The sequence below is a fragment of the Artemia sp. Qi Xiang Cuo genome, chromosome 1 (genome assembly GCF_049724085.1).
Source record: "Artemia sp. Qi Xiang Cuo chromosome 1, ASM4972408v1, whole genome shotgun sequence".
NCBI classification, from domain to species: domain Eukaryota; kingdom Metazoa; phylum Arthropoda; class Branchiopoda; order Anostraca; family Artemiidae; genus Artemia; species Artemia sp. Qi Xiang Cuo.
In genome coordinates, this window is record NC_142794.1 from 20,364,205 (window position 1) to 20,380,460 (window position 16,256).

Here is a 16,256-nt window from a genome sequence, read left to right on the forward strand (position 1 = left end):
ATATAATACGGCGTCATAAGTGCTGATAGTGAGGTAAATGAGTTTTTGAAATAAGGTGGTTGTGAAATTAGAGATAAATTACTGAAGATTATGAATATGATTTTTGACACTGAGGCAGTACTTCGTGATTTTAGGAAAACTGATGATTAAAACCCTTTATGCGAAATGTGATAAGAGTGAGTTTGGTAAAGGCAGAGGCTTTACCTTGATTGCCAAAGGAAGCAAATTCCTTAGCATGATGATACTTGTTAGACTAAGGAGGAAAAGTGTAGTATTAGAAAGGAGAGAAGATGCGTTTTCCCTCTTAGATCAACAATTGAGAAGTATTTGACTCGTCAGACCCCTTTTATCCGTGCTAGTGCACTTGCAGATATTAAGAATAAGCTTAAAGCAGGTTATGCTAAAATTGTCTCAAATCGTGACCGACATTCTCGTAAGGCATTGGCAAAACTATATTCAACATATTTCGACCCTTCCATTCTTTTTCTATCAGGTTTGTACCCATTTTTTAATACTAGTGATATGCAGGATATTAGAGTTTTGTATTTCCGTTATTGTAAATATCTTTTGTATTTGCCTCGTTGGTATGGAAACCGTAAGATTATTCGAATGTTTAATGCAACTGATATATTTGACGTCACATAATAAGTTGGATTCGAAGTTAAAAGATGAGGCCTGGAAGCGGTTGGGTCCTTTTCATCCTCTTGTGCGATTGTTCTGATTGACATTTCTAGTTCTTTATATTGATATTGTTTTGCATGTGTTTTGTTTTGTATGTGTTTTGTTTTGTGTGTATTTTCTTTTGTTACTCCACTTATTTATAATGTTAGTGGGTCAAAAATAGATTATTATTTGTTCCCGTTTTATAGATTGTGAGGAGCCATTTGACTCAACTGAGCGATAGGCGTTGGTGAAGGTCATGGTCTTGTATGCTATACCATATAAGTACTTTAAAGTGATTAGTGTTGTATACGACAACAACATTAATGTGGTTAAGGTAGGATGTGAAGTTACAACTGGTTTGGAATTACTAGTTAAGCAACATTGTGTTCTATCCCTGTTGAAATGGATTATTTCGATGGATTTTGTCCTAGATGAAACGGTAGCTATAGAGAACGGAATCAAATGATAATGTACAACTCACTAAGACATAAATTATGCAGATGATTTGAATGTCCTAAATATGTTTTTTAGTAAATTGACTGAATTTCTGAGGTTTTCAGAATTCAGAGTGCATGAATATGTTAAAAAATTAATGATAAACACCATTTCCCCTAACACATCCCATCAAAATTTTGAGATATTCCTTTTGTTCAACGTAGTTTAAGGATCTAGCAATTATGTCTTTGAGGAGGACACACCCCCGAGCCCTCAAGGCAAGGGTTTTCAGTTATGCCCTGGGGGCGTACTAGGTCGCTGAAGATGACATCCCCCCCACAGCCCTTAGAGCCAGGGTTGTCAGTTATGCCCTGGGGGCATATAAGGTTTTTACAGAAAGTGTTGCCGTAAAAACTTGAAAAAGCGCTCATTCGATTGGAAATTGAAAGGACTAGTGCCCTTTTAATAGTCAAAAGTAATTGGAGAGCAACTAATCCCCCTTTCACGCCCACCATTTCCTCAAACACATCCAATCAAAATTTTGAGATAGCCATTTTATTCAACATTGTTGAAAGTTACAGAAATTAGGTCTTTGAGGATGATGACCCCCTCAGAGCCTTCAGGACAAGGGTTATAAGTTATGCCCAGGGGGCATATAAGGTTTTTATAGGAAGCGTTGTCGAAGACAACTTCAAAGAGGACTCATTTGATTTGAAATTGAAAGTGCTAGTGACCTTTTTAATAGTCGAAAGTGATTGGAGAGTAACTAGCCCCCTCTCGCGCCCACCATTTCCCCAAACATCCAATATAAATTTTGAGGTAGCCATTTTATTCAACGTATTTAAAAGTTCTGGAGTCCCACAGCCCTCAGGGCAAGGGTTGTAAGTTATGCCCTGGGGGCATATAAGGTTTTTATAGAGAGCTTTGTCGTAAAAACTTCAAAAAGGGCTCATACGATTGCAAATTGAAAGGACTAGTGCCCTTTTTAATAGTTGAAAGTGATTGGAGGGCAACTAACCCCCCTCTCACGCCCAATATTTCCCCAAACACATCCAATCTAAATTTTGAGATAGCCAATTTGCTCAACGTAGTTAAAAGTTCTGGAAATTAGAACTTTGAAGATGACAACCCCCCTCCCACAACCATCAAGGCAAGGGTTGTAAGTTTTGCCCTGGGGGCATGTTTTTATAGAGAGATTTGTCGTATAAACTTCAAAAAGCGCTCATTCGATTGGACACTAAACAGGCTAGTGCCCTGTTTAATAGTCAAAGTGACTGGAGGGCAACTAACCTCCCTCTCACGCCCACCATTTCCCCAAACACATCCAATCAAAATTTTGAGATATGCATTTTGTTATACATAATCGAAAGCTCTGGAAATTATATCTTTGAGGATGACAAACCCCCCACAGACCCTAGGGCAAAGGTTGTAAGTTATGCCCTGGGGGCATATAAGGTTCTTATAGAAAGCGCTGTCGTAGAAACTTCAGAAAGGGTTCATTCAATTGGGAATGGAGAGGGTTAGTGTCTTTATTAAGTCAAAAGCGATCGGAGGGCGAATGCCCCCCTCCCCACGCCCATCATTTCCAAACAATAATAAAAAAGAGAAAAACGAGGATTTTACAAGCCAGTGAAAAATGTGGACTAAAATGCAAATATTTCGGTCAAGACCTCCGCTTGACCGTCCTCAGTGCGCGATAATAAAATAAAAATTACTAATAAAAATCCAAGGATACTATAAAAACATTCCAATCCTTAGATTTTTATTAGTAATTTTTATTTTATTATGGTGCACTAAGGACGGTCAAGCAGAGGTCTTGACCAAAAAATTTGCATTTTAGTCCACATTTTCACTGGCTTGTATAATCCTCGTTTTTCTCTTTTTTACTATTTTTTCATTTTATCATGATTGGCCAGTGTGGTCTCAGAAATTATTTACCATCATTCGCCCAAACGCTTCCATTCAACATTTTGATATAGCCATTTCTGTGGAACATAGTTGAAGGGCCTGGAAATTATGTTTTTGAGTATGACACCCTCCCCCCCCCACAGCCCTCAGGGCTAATGTTGTAAGGTATGCCCTGAGAGCATATAAGGTTTTTATAGAAAGAATTGTCGTAAAAACTTCAAAAAGGACTCATTCGATTAGAAATTGAGAGGACAACTAACCCCTCTCTCACGTCCACTATTTCCCAGAACACATCCAATCAAAATTTTGAGATAACCATTTTGTTCAATGTAGTTTAAAGTTCTGGAAATTAGGTATTTGAGGATGACACCCCCCCCCCCCCAACTCACCGGGCAAGGGTTGCAAGCTATGGCCTGGGGGCATACAAGGTTTTTATAGAAAGTGTTGTAGTAGAAACTTCAAAAAGGACTCATTCGATTGGATATTGAAAGGGCTATTGCCCCCCTCTCACGCCAACCATTTCCCCGAACACATTCAATCACAATTTTGAGATAGCCATTTTGTTCAAAGTAGTTAAAAGGTCGGGAAATTATGCCTTTGAGGATGACAAACCCCCCACATCCCCCAGAGCAAAGGTTGTAAGTTATGCCCTGGGGCACATAAGGTTCTTATAGAAAGCGTTGTCGTAGAAACTTCAAAAAGGGCTCATTCAATTGGGAATTGAGAGGGCTAGTGTCTTTATTAAGTCAAAAGCGATCGGAGGGCGAATGCCCCCCTACCCACGCCCATCATTTCCTAAAAATAGTAAAAAAGAGAAAAACGAGGATTATACAAGCCAGTGAAAAATGTGGACTAAAATGCAAATATTTCGGTCAAGACCTCCGCTTGATCGTCCTCAGTGCGCGATAATAAATTAAAAATTACTAATAAAATCCAAGAATACTATAAAAATTCCAATCCTTGGATTTTTATGAGTAATTTTCATTTTATTATGGCGCACTGAGGACGGTAAAGCGGAGGTCTTGACCAAAAAATTTGCATTTTAGTCCACATTTGTCACTGGCTTGTATAATCCTAGTTTTTCTCTTTTTTACTATTTTTTCATTTTATCATGATTGGCCAGTGTGGTCTCAGAAATTATTTACCATCATTCGCCCAAACGCTTCCAATCAACATTTTGATATAGCCACATAAAGAAAGAAAAACGAGCAAAAATGGGGTTTTTATAGGCCAAATGAAGATACTGAAAAAACAAAGCAATTATTTCGAGAGGACAAACGCCTCTCTTCTTCAGCGCGAAACGAAACGATGTATCAATAAAAGCTAAAAAAATTAGAAGAATTAAACCCAACTACCTAACAACAATAAAAGCGAGTTATTCGCAAATATCCGCGATTTGCACAAAATCCAAAAAAACATAAACTGCCATCGACGGATACTAGCAAACAACTGAACAAAGAGAAGGAAACCAATTCATTCACTCGAAAAAACAAAACGAACCAGCAATTAAATAAGTTGGAGAACTATGTAATTTGATTTCGGATTTTAATTAATGCATTTCTTGCATACACCCTTTGAGACCTAAGGGGTTGTTCACGTGTTTGATTAGATGATTGGGAAAGTGGTTCAAGTTTTATTTCAGCGATTACTAAAGTATCCGCTTCTCTTTTGAGAAAACCGAAATATGACTCGTTTATTCTTAAATTACCGGAATCTCTGTTTAAAGCTAGACCTAAATGTTGGTATTTATAAATTTCAACAGCTTCTCTGTAGTGCTGTACAATACCTTTGTCATGCGAAATAAGACTAGCTTGATTAAACAAAATAGTATGGTCTGGTTTTTCAAAAATGTGCTCTGCAAGGGCAGAGTCAAAATTTTCTGTTTTTTTCCGCTTTTTAAGTGTATTATTAATTGAACTAGAGTGCTGAGTTAATCTATCAGTTAGTCGCTGATTAGTTCTTCCGATATACCAAAGACCACACGAACAAGGAATTCTGTAGACACCGGAGTTTTCACCTATCTGAATAGGGTCTTTACCTTGATAAATTTGGGACCTGATAGTTTTTCTTGGTCTATAATAAGTGTAAATTTTATTTTTCCTTATATTTTTTTAAATGTTGTCTGAAATCCCTTTAACATATGGGAGACCAAGATAAACTGAATTTTCGCTTTGATTTGTGTTTTCTGTGGAACTATCTGATAATCTTTTAATGCGTTTTGCAATTACAGAATTTATTAAACTAATTGGATAACCATTGCCAAATAAAATATCTCTTATGTGGTTGAGCTCTATATCGAAAAAACGCGTTGAACAAACTTTCTATGATCTATCAACTAAAGAAGTAACAACTCCTCCGTTAACAGCAGGAGAATGAGTAGAGCAATAACTTCAGTAATGGTCATTATGTGTGGGTTTTCGAAAGGATTGAAATTTTCGATAACCCCTTCGAAAATACCTTATAGTGAAATTATTACGAACACAGAGGGGGCTTTTCATGACTCTCGTGCGGATATTAGTCAGATTGCTGAAATTAGAGCAAAATCTGTTGAAACTTTGTTGGATTCGCCTTCTGTTAATAATCGAAATTTAAAAAAATTTAGTAAAAATGAACACTTGTCTTACACGCACTTCATAAAGATCATTCTAGGATTATTACGAAAGCCGATAAAGGCAATACTGTTGTTGTATTAGATTCAGATGATTACGACAAAAAAGTCAGAGAAATTTTAAATGATTCTAACACACATGAACAATAAGCTACCGATCCCACAGAAAAATTTTTACAGGAAGTCCGAAAAGAGCTTTCTTATCTAAAAGGAACAGGTGAAATTACAGATCAGCTTTAAAAAAGATTTTACACACGCGGATGCACGTCAGCTCGCTTTAATGGTCTTCTTGGAATTCATAATCCCGGTAATTCACTTCGACTCATTGTTTCTTCTTTTAATTCTCCCAGAGCAGAAATTGGGAAATTCTCACCAGTGATATTTCGCCCACTAATTCAGGCTCGAAAATCCTATATTAAAAATTCCGCTGATTTTGTTTCCAAGGTAAAGCAAGTTTCGGTTAAACCAAACACAAGAATTGGCAGTTTTGATGCAGATTCAATGTATACCAATTGTGATCCTCAAAAGGCCGAACTGTTTTTGGAGCAAAAACTTAATTCTAACCCATCTATATCAGAAAATTCTACTCTTTCGAATCAGACACTTCTTTCGCTTACAGTCCTTTGTAGCAGAACTTCTTTTTACTTCCATTATAGAGGCATTTTTTATAGACAGAAATATGGGCTCTCCATGGGTGCCCCTCTTTCTCCAATACAGGCTGATATCTTTATGGAAGACCTTGAAGAAAGGGCTGTTTTGCAAAGTTCTTGTAAACCTGAATTTTGGGTTCGTTTTAAAGATGATATTCTTATTTGTGCATGGGAGCATGGTGACGATTGTCTGGGTTCTTTTTTTCACTTGCTCACCTCTTTGGGTCCAAAACTGAAGTTTATTCAGGAATCAGAGATAGAGAGGCGTCTTCCATTCTTAGATGTTCTGGTGCACCGAAATGATTAATTATTCGAGTTTAGTGTCTATAGAAAACCCACACATAATGACCGTTACTTAAGTTATTCCTCAAATCATTCTCCTGCTGTGAAAAGAGGAGTTGTTACTTCTCTAGTTGATAGAGCATTGAAAGTTTGTTCAACACGTTTTTTGGATTTAGAGCTCAACCACCTAAGAGATATTTTATTTGGGAATGGTTATCCAATTAGTTTAATAAATTCTGTAATTGAAAAACGCATTAAAAGATTATCAGATAGTTCCACAGAAAACACAAATCAAAGGGAAAATTCAGTTTATCTTGTTCTCCCATATGTTAAAGGGATTTCAGAACACATTTAAAAAAATCTAAGGAAAAATAAAATTTACACTTATTATATACCAAGAAAAACTATCAGGTCCCAAATTTATCAAGGTAAAGACCATATCCAGATAGGTGAAAACTCCGGTGTCTACAGAATTCCTTGTTCGTGTGGTCTTTGGTATATCGGAAGAACTAATCAGCGACTAACTGATAGATTAACTCAGCACTCTAGTTCAATTAATAATACACTTAAAAAGCGGAAAAAACCGGAAAATTTTGACTCTGCCCTTGCAGAGCACATTGTTGAAAAACCAGACCATACTATTTTGTTTAATCAAGCTAGCCTTATTTTGCATGATAAAGGTATTGTCCAGCACTACAGAGAAGCTGTTGAAATTTATAAATACCAACATTCAGGTCTAGCTTTAAACAGAGATTCCGGTTATTTAAGAATAAACGAGTCATATTTCGGTTTTCTCAAAAGAGAAGCCGATACTTTAGTAATCCCTGAAATAAACCTTGAACCACTTTCCCAGTCATCTAATCAAACACGTGAACAACCCCTTAGGTCTCAAAGGGTGTCTGCAAGAAATGCATTAATTAAAATCCGAAATCAAATTACATAGTTCTCCAACTTATTTAATTGCTGGTTCGTTTTGTTTTTTCGAGTGAATGAATTGGTTTCCTTCTCTTTGTTCAGTTGTTCGCTAGTATCCGTCGATGGCAGTTCAGGTTTTTTTGGATTTCGTGCAAATCGCGGATATTGGCGAATAACTATCTTTTATTGTTGTTAGGTAGTTGGTTTTAATTCTTCTAATTTTTTTAGCTTTTATTGATGCATCGTTTCGTTTCGCGCTGAAGAAGAGAGGCGTTTTTCCTCACGAAATATTTGCTTTTTTTTTTCAGTATAGTAATTTTGCCTATAAAAAAACCAATTTTGCTCGTTTTTCTTTCTTTATGTGATTTAAGGCCAATGTGGTTTAAGAAATTATCTTTGATATAGCCATTTTTGTGGAACATAATTGAAGGGTCTGGAAATTATGTCTTTGAGTATGACACCCCCCCCCCACAGCCCCCAGAGCTTACGTTGTAAGGTATGCCCTGGGTGCATATAAGGTTTTCATAGAAAGCGTTGTCGTAAAAACTTCAAAAAGGACTAATTCGATTAGAAATTGAGAGGGCTTTTGCCATTTTTAATATTCAAAAGCAATCAGAGGGAGAATCACCCCCCCCACCAACGCCCATCATTACCCCAAACATTTCCAATCATTCTTTGAAATGGCCATTTTGTTCAACATAGTTGAAAGGTCTGGAAATTATGTCTTTGAGGATGACAACCCTCTCCCCATAGCCCTCAGGACAAGGGTCGTTATTTATACCCTTGGGACGTATAATGTTTTTATAGAAATTTTTGTTGTAGAAGCTTCAAAAATGTCCCGCCCTCAGGGCAAGGGTTTTAAGTTATGCCCTGGGGTCATATAAGGTTTTTTATAGAAAGTATGGTCATATAAACTTCGGAGGGGGCTCATTGGATTGGTAATCAGATGCTCTACTGATCTTTTTATGAGTCAAAGTGATCAGAGGGCTGCTACCCCCTCCCTGCAACACACACACGTCGTATTATCCCAAAATGCATCTAATAGAAAATTTGATATAGCTATTCTATTCAAAATAGTCTAAATATCATATAACAAGGCTTTTGGGGTTGAAAGAAACCCCAGAGATTAGGGGCAAGGGTTGTAAGTTATGTCCAGGGGGTATTTAACGTTTTTATGGAAGGGATGACTGTTTAACTATAAAAGAGGCCCAGTCTTTTTCCCTGAAAAAGACTATGTCAATACCAAACAGAAATTCATTAAAAAAAACTTTTTCCACAAACCAAGCTTTCCAAAAAAAGTAAAGAACTCCATTAAGCCAAAAATGAACAAAAATAGAATCAAATAATCTACCAAGCATACAACTACTACAAATCAGTATCAATTAGTAAATGAAACCCAAAACCAACAGATATTGAAATAAATAACACAGTCAAACTCAGAAATAAAAAATAAAAATTTTTAGAACGAGCAGAACGAGCAGAAATTAATATGAGTAGGGTTCTAAGCCTCCTATGCTTTCTAAAAACCAGAATATAATTTGTACTTTACAGAAAAAACTCTTTTAAATGTTTTCATTTTTATAACTTTAAGAAATAAAAAATTAATTAAGATTTTAAGGAACAAATATCAGCATATGTATATGAAACTGACAATGCACATATTTTTCAGGAAATTCATTAAAAAAAAAAGTTTCCGGAAAGTACAAATTATAGTCTGGCTTTTAGAAGGCATAGGTTTTTAGAACACTAATCATATTAATTTCTGTTCGTTTTGGGTTTGGCTCTGTTATTTATTTTAGTTTCTGTTCGCTTTGGGTTCCATTTATTTATTTATACTGATTTGTGGTAGCTGTATACTAGGTAGATTGTTTGATTCTATTTTTGTTCATTTTTGGTTTAAAGGAGTTCTTTACTTTTTTTGAAAAATTTATTTTGTGGAAAAAGTTTTTCTAATTATTCGTAAGAAAATAAAAAACTTCGGAGGATGGACAGCTCCTGTACAACAGTAGTAAAAAAACAACTAACAGTACTTTGACTTAAGTGCATATTTTCATTTCCTGATATTTTAACCAAAACACAATCGATTAATCACTGAGCATGGGATTTTCACTTAATCAAAACAAGCAAGCATCCAAGAAAATAATATAACTGTATATTTTTTTTAGTGCTATTGCTTTAGCACTGCTTAATTCAGACTATTACTTTAAATTAGTATAAGAAATAAGAACAATGATATCAACATGAGCAGCATGAAAAAGCTCATAACAATTCTTATTAGATGAAACTCATTTTTTTTGGACGTGCTGTAATAGCCTGCTAACTTAAAAATCTAAAAATTACGTTAGCAGGAACACCCTGTCAATAAAGGTACTATTTTAATGCAAATAAAAGACGGGGTTAAATTAATGGTATCAATACGTTTAGTTTTTCTATGGAGGACGTAAGTTTAGCTTTTTAAAGGAGCGACATAAGCTTAGCTTCCAAAGGGAAGAATTTTAAAACTCCCAAAATTATCCCTTCACTTTCAAAGGTATAAATTTTGAAAAGACTGAGCTTCACTAACCTTTACGGTCCATCCGAGGATCAGGTGCTGTTTTTCTTTGGTAAATCAAGCCTCCCGAGTCCGAGGATTTGTCGGAGTTTTGACTATGGTTGCCCTTTTTTGTCATTGTGGTGTCACTGGCTGCTCTATGTCTGAAAGACGATGAACTGCCCGTGTCATCACTATCAATGGACGACAAAGATGTAACAGAAGAAGAAGCGCTTAACGGAACCAGATGATCTTTGCGATTCTTGATGGTAAATTCTTTTCTGACACTTTTCACTTTTCCACATTGCAAAGTATTTGTGTCTTTTGAATTAGAGTTCAAACCAGAATAATTACTAACACAATCAAAATCGCGTATTCTTTCACCTGCTTTAAATGCCGGGTTAAAATTATCATCAGTGCCTTGCAAAGGTTCGCAAACTGAAAAAGCGTCTGGTGCTTCAGGATCACAATGTGGCCTGTTTATATTAGAAGTAGCATCTTTTACAGTAGCAGTAACAGAATCTTCTTTAGAAGCTTCAGGGATATCGAAGCCTTTTGATTCACAGTCAAAAGTTCGATTCTTCACATGACCCATAGATGACGTCGGGCGGGAGGATATCTTTTCAAGCGTAAAATTTTTGTCTGTTTCATTTTCTTCTAGTATCACCGACAGGTCTTGCTGTGGAACTAAACCTATACTTGTCATGGGTTCTGTTTCAGCAGGATAATCATGACAATCTTGGGAAACAGTATTATCGTCAAATTTATCAATAAAGATCCTGTTTTTCTCGTCCATTATGGGTGACACTGAGGAAACGGGTAAATCTTCAAGGTTTTCTCCGGGTTTACTGACAATAACTACATTCAAATCTGCTGCTAATTTAGCAGGGGGGTTCACGGCTTTAGTGGCGTATTTTAATTCAGTATTAACGCCTTTAGACTCGCATGTAGGTAACGCTGAGACATGAGTATTAAGTTCTTTTTCAGCACTTGAGATGTGTCTGAAAGTTTTATTTTCTTGGTGAGCCTCGTCATCTGAATCCACGCTTTGTTTCGAACAGCATGTCTCAGTGCTCACTGCCTTATTCTCATATTTCCTTTCTACTCCACAATCCGCTATTTTCTCTCCAGAGCTACCTGGTATTATGACTGCTGTTTGATTACCATCAATCACAGGTCTCTCAATCGGATTACAATTCTTCAAAGCAACTTGATATGTTTGTCCTCGCGGAGAAGTTGATACGATATTACACGGAGGTAGATTTCCCCTGACGATGGATCGGAAAGCCTCCCTTTTTTCAAAGGAGCAAGTCCTTTTCTTTTCAGACTGAGGACAGTTGAGATCTACCGCAGGTAATGGGTTTCGATGGGTTATATCAGAGCCTGACCGGGGACGAAGGTTTTCTTTTGATTGAACTGAATCACGAGTGAGTGAAAGAGAACGCGGTGCTGGTCTGGACGAGCTCAATGGCTTCTGAAGTGACGACGATCTCTGTGAAACAATAATTACAAATAAATAACAGATTAATAAGCAAAAATATTATGATAGAATAGCAATTTTGACGTTGTGTACATACAAAAATAGTACACATAAGAAGAATTATCATAAAAGAGAAAACAAAAGAACATTATCCTTCTATTTGGAATTTCACGATATATCTATAGCCTCTGCATAACGTTAGGCTTTTTTCTATTCACTTCATTTCAATACCCCTATTACCTTTATTTTCCAATAGATGAATATTTATGAATCTACATCAAGAATACAATTGTTGCTTTCATAATTAAAACCGTTGCTTAAACGAAAAATACGGAACAAAAATTTAAATACAACAGTAAGTACAGTCTCATAATTAAGTAGACTTGACGAATAAAAAGTGCAAAAGGTTGAAAAAACACACTTAAAACATAATCTATGATTTAAATACACAAAAAAACTTACGATTGATATAAACAATTGAAGTTACTTCAGTTTAATTCAGAATATAATTAAAGCCAGTGGGGGTTCTGGCTTTTTTGCACCCAGGGCAAAATCTTGCTTAGCACCCCCCCCTCCCTGTCTTTCAAAATTTCCAAGGCAAATTTTTACAGAATTTTCATTTTCTTGAATTTTTCCATTTATTTAAATCTGACTTTTCTTACTTTAGCCTCTCGATAATTATCAATTATCTCGTCCCAATTGATTGCTTCAAATTCTTTAATTCATTCTACTTACTTTTATTTTCAATGAATGGTGATAATGATAGGAAAAAAGGAAACTTTTGGATTCAATTTAATTATACTTACTACCAACTGCGCCTTCCAATTTATTTAAATAAAAGTAAAATCTAAAAATTACAAAATGATTATAACCGTTGAATTATTGATTTGAAATTTTGCATCACTAAAATTATTTGCGCCCGCGAAAAGTGCCCCCTCTGCCCCCCCCCCCTGAAACCATTTATGACAAGAACTTAACAATCAGAGAAACTTATTATACCTTCTAGAAAATGATCCTCCTGTTGGCTTAGTATTGATAATTGCCCAATTGTTCAGTATTTTCCTTTTCCTTTTGATTGATTTGTCCGTGAAAAATTTTAGAGCCAAGTTACTATTTACAATGGATTCATTTAAGAGATTCTCAAAAATTCTCATAAATTGAATAAACATGCTAGTTTTCCTATATCTAAGTATTATCAAATCTAAGAAAATGCTAGGTTTTTCTTTTCTTTAATGGCCTCTCTTGCCCATTATACGAAGGTTTTGTTATTGAAAATATCAAAAGCCACTTCAAACTGAACAAGTGTCGGCTAAATTAAAAAAAAAAATTATCGACAAGTTATATCTGGGGGATAGAATGAATTTTAAAATCTTTGCTTTTGGATGAACATCCAATATAAATTATGTTGAACCGTTTCTCTATAAGAGAAACGGTTATCTCTTGTCATTTACCTGCTGTTCAAGCTTCCAATTAGCTTTGCCCATACTTCAAATTCTAGAACGAGAGCATTACTTTGTTCATCTTGTTATTTTTTGGTCGTTTCGTACATTTTATTTGAGTTTTGTCAGAGCAACAACAGGAGAACGTGAAACAATTTAAATTTACAACATTAAATTTTATAATACCTTACTCTGTGAAAGAAGGTTTAAAAAACAATTACATAATATAAGTAACCCCAGTACCATTTCAAAGTAAAGAATAATATTGTACTTCAACATCGATTTTTAAAAAATATTGGAGATCAAGCCAGTGTCAGAGTTCTGGATGAAACTCCACCTCAAACAAATTTCTAGCCAGATTCCCCGAATTCCCAAGTTTTCATTAATCCGGGTTAAGGGATCATCAAGTTTTCTAGAGGAAGAGCAGTTCTCATCGCTGGGTTTATACTGAATTCTCAATGTAATGTCTACCCCCCCCCGCTCTATGTGCCATTATAGATATATCTATGATATAAAGTAGACAGAATTAGTAACTTTCATAAAGATGAGAAAGAAACGAAACTCACCTTAGTCTCCTCATCTAACATCCTTAAAGAATTCACTAGTTCCTTATTTCTCCTATCAAGGTCCATCTGAAGTTGCATAACTTTGATTTCCAAGCCTTTGTTTAAATTCTTGACACATTCAATAGAACCAGCCTCTGCTTTAAGTCTTTTAAGCTCACATTTGGCAAACCAACGCCTGACACAACTTTGAACAATTATTATGCTCTTTTTTGTGTTCCTGTACTTCTTAACAGCAAGCCACATTCTCACATTTTTCTGAATTACTATTACTTTTTCAGTCTGTTTTCTTCTCAAGAATGCCTGTCTGACCAAAAAGCCACGACCATGGGCTTGCAAACTTATAATTATCGAGCGGATTCGACTGTACTTTCGTCGAGAGAGCCAACCACGAATGTGGCACTGGATTTTTATTGCAGCTTTGTTTTGTCGAAGAGCTAGTGCTTTAGCACGGGCAAAATTTCCACGGACTCGAGCTTGAATTAAAATGGTAGTTTTTTTGAGTTGACTGTTAAGTTTTCTTTGACGACAACCTCGCCAAGTTTTTTGAATAATAACACTGCTTTTCCACAAGAGATCCTTTCGCAATTTTTCCAATTGCGCAATCTTTCCTGCACGAAATAATACTTTCGTCTGTCCAAATTTACACACTTCAGAACCGTCACTGAGATTGAGTAAAACAGTTTCGCATATTTTACGTGGCTCAGCCTTGCGGAGACCTATAGCAAGCTGGTAAAAGCGATGGACAAACTGATCGTATGACATTCGGGACGGGAATCCAGCTGCGGAAATACGCACTGTCTCAAGAATACCACATACTCGTAGCTGTTGCACTACTCTGTGAGGATCAAACTCGAATGCCACCTTACTATCGTTCGGTTTAATGCATCTAATATAATGCGGACAGGTGCTATTCAAGCTCTGCATTAATTGAGCGATTTTTCGAGGTTCGACACTGGTAAAAACACCTTCCTCTTCAAATAAACTAACAAGCAGAGGATTGGCTGAGAGCTGCAGAATAGCTACCTGTAAAGACAAGTTATTTTTCTTCATAAAAAGTATTTTACTAGCTCATTAGATAGGATAGAATAGACAATCGGAAAAACAACATAAATGATATTTAAAGTTTTAATAGTGAAAATAAAAATGAGCACTGTCAAAATATGATTTAGATAGTTCTTAATAGCAAAAGAACCCATCAAACGAAAAAAAACTTTTTTACTGATACTACTACAGATATACTGGAAAACCCAGATGAAAAGATGTAGTAGAAAATAAAATAAGAATTAGAGTAAACGATATGTCTCCAATTTTTATTTCAAAATTACACGTCGTTTGCTTTGGAATTTGTTCTAAGCATAAATGCTTACCTTAAAATGTTTAATTTAATATGAAGGCTTAAAGCATTATTTTTTTTCTTAATACATAAACATAAAAAGGTAAACTAGTCTTTGAAACTGAGACAAAATTATAAAAAATGAGCGAATCAAGATTGTATTTTTAAAGGTACATCAACAATTCTTGATGAACTGATAAAAGTTTTTTATATCAATTTTATTAAACGAAAAAAAATCCTTCATGAGATACACCATTTCGAAAATTCTTCTAGGTTATCACCTCCAAAGCATTTTTTTTTTTTTTTTTTTTTTTTTTTTTTTTTTTGCAGCTTTTATTTATTGAAATGGCTAAAAAAATATACTGCTTAGATTTACACTAATTCTTCTCTAGCCTGCTATGAATCGAGTATGGATACCTCAAAAAGCTTTTCTTTGGAAAAAAAGGATTTTGGTTCTTAGTTGTGTTTTTTTTTTAGGTCCCATATAATATCAATACAGGGAATTTGACGTCCGTACGTTTGAAAAAAAAGTAGAATTAAATTCAACTTAGACATAAACTGGCATGGGCCGAGGGGGATAATGGGATACCTGACATGGGGATACCAGAAGGGGATACCAAAAGTTATTTGAAGGTAAGGAAAGTGTCTTTCAAACGTATATTAGGAGGGAGATCATACATTTCTCTTACCCCTTCTCTATGTGTAGTTTGCCCAGACATAACCTGACTTTTTTTTAGTGCTGTTTAAAACAGATTTTGTGAAAACCTAAGGCCGATTTTTAATCGAAACAAATTCTTCATACTAATGACATGCAAAACTCCAGATATTTGAATATGAATATGGCCAGATATTTGAATATGAATAATTAAATTGTGCTATTATTGGAAAACTTTATAGTCCGTGATTCTGTTATTGCCACCACTTATTACTAAGATAATACATTACCAAGTTTGATAAAATTCAAGTGCACATCAACATTTTTTCCGCATTTCTTATTGCCCCCCCCCAATAATCCAATTTTTTCCCTATTTAGTAAATAAGATAACCCTAAAATTAACAGAAAGTTTAGTGTATAAAAATAGATTCGGCCCATGAAGGCACATTATACCTCACCTGCTCTGGATCAATGGTGTCTCGATTCTTTTCAATGAATCCATTGACTTGATATTCGACATTTCCTGCAAAATGTTGGATGGCGAACGTAGAACACGGACGTTTAGGCTTCTTGAAATATTTATTTCCCGAACAGTTCTTTTCTAGATTCCGTAGCCATGATTCATCGCTGCCTGAAATAGTTCGGTAGTTTGTGTTTTCAATAGCCAGCCGCAAAGGAACTATTCATAAAAATAGTTCATAAAAATACTGCATTGTTTCTGATGCAGTTATGGATAAGGTCATTTGTCAAAATGGATACATTCCATTTCAGCACCACCATCAAGGTTTGGGC

At 35.5% G+C, this 16,256-nt stretch overlaps 1 protein-coding gene across 1 annotated transcript in view; it reads right to left on the reverse strand.

Annotated features, from left to right (window-relative positions):
- LOC148956097 (uncharacterized) overlaps positions 1-16,256 on the reverse strand; it is a 22,249-nt gene that overhangs the window by 5,182 nt on the left and 811 nt on the right. The window contains exons 2-4 of the mRNA XM_089089158.1: positions 15,923-16,143; positions 13,477-14,499; positions 10,025-11,483 (exon numbers count right to left, since the gene is read on the reverse strand). Coding sequence (XP_088945284.1) covers positions 10,025-11,483; positions 13,477-14,499; positions 15,923-16,143 — 2,703 coding nt within the window. The remainder of the gene's footprint in view (positions 1-10,024; positions 11,484-13,476; positions 14,500-15,922; positions 16,144-16,256) is intronic.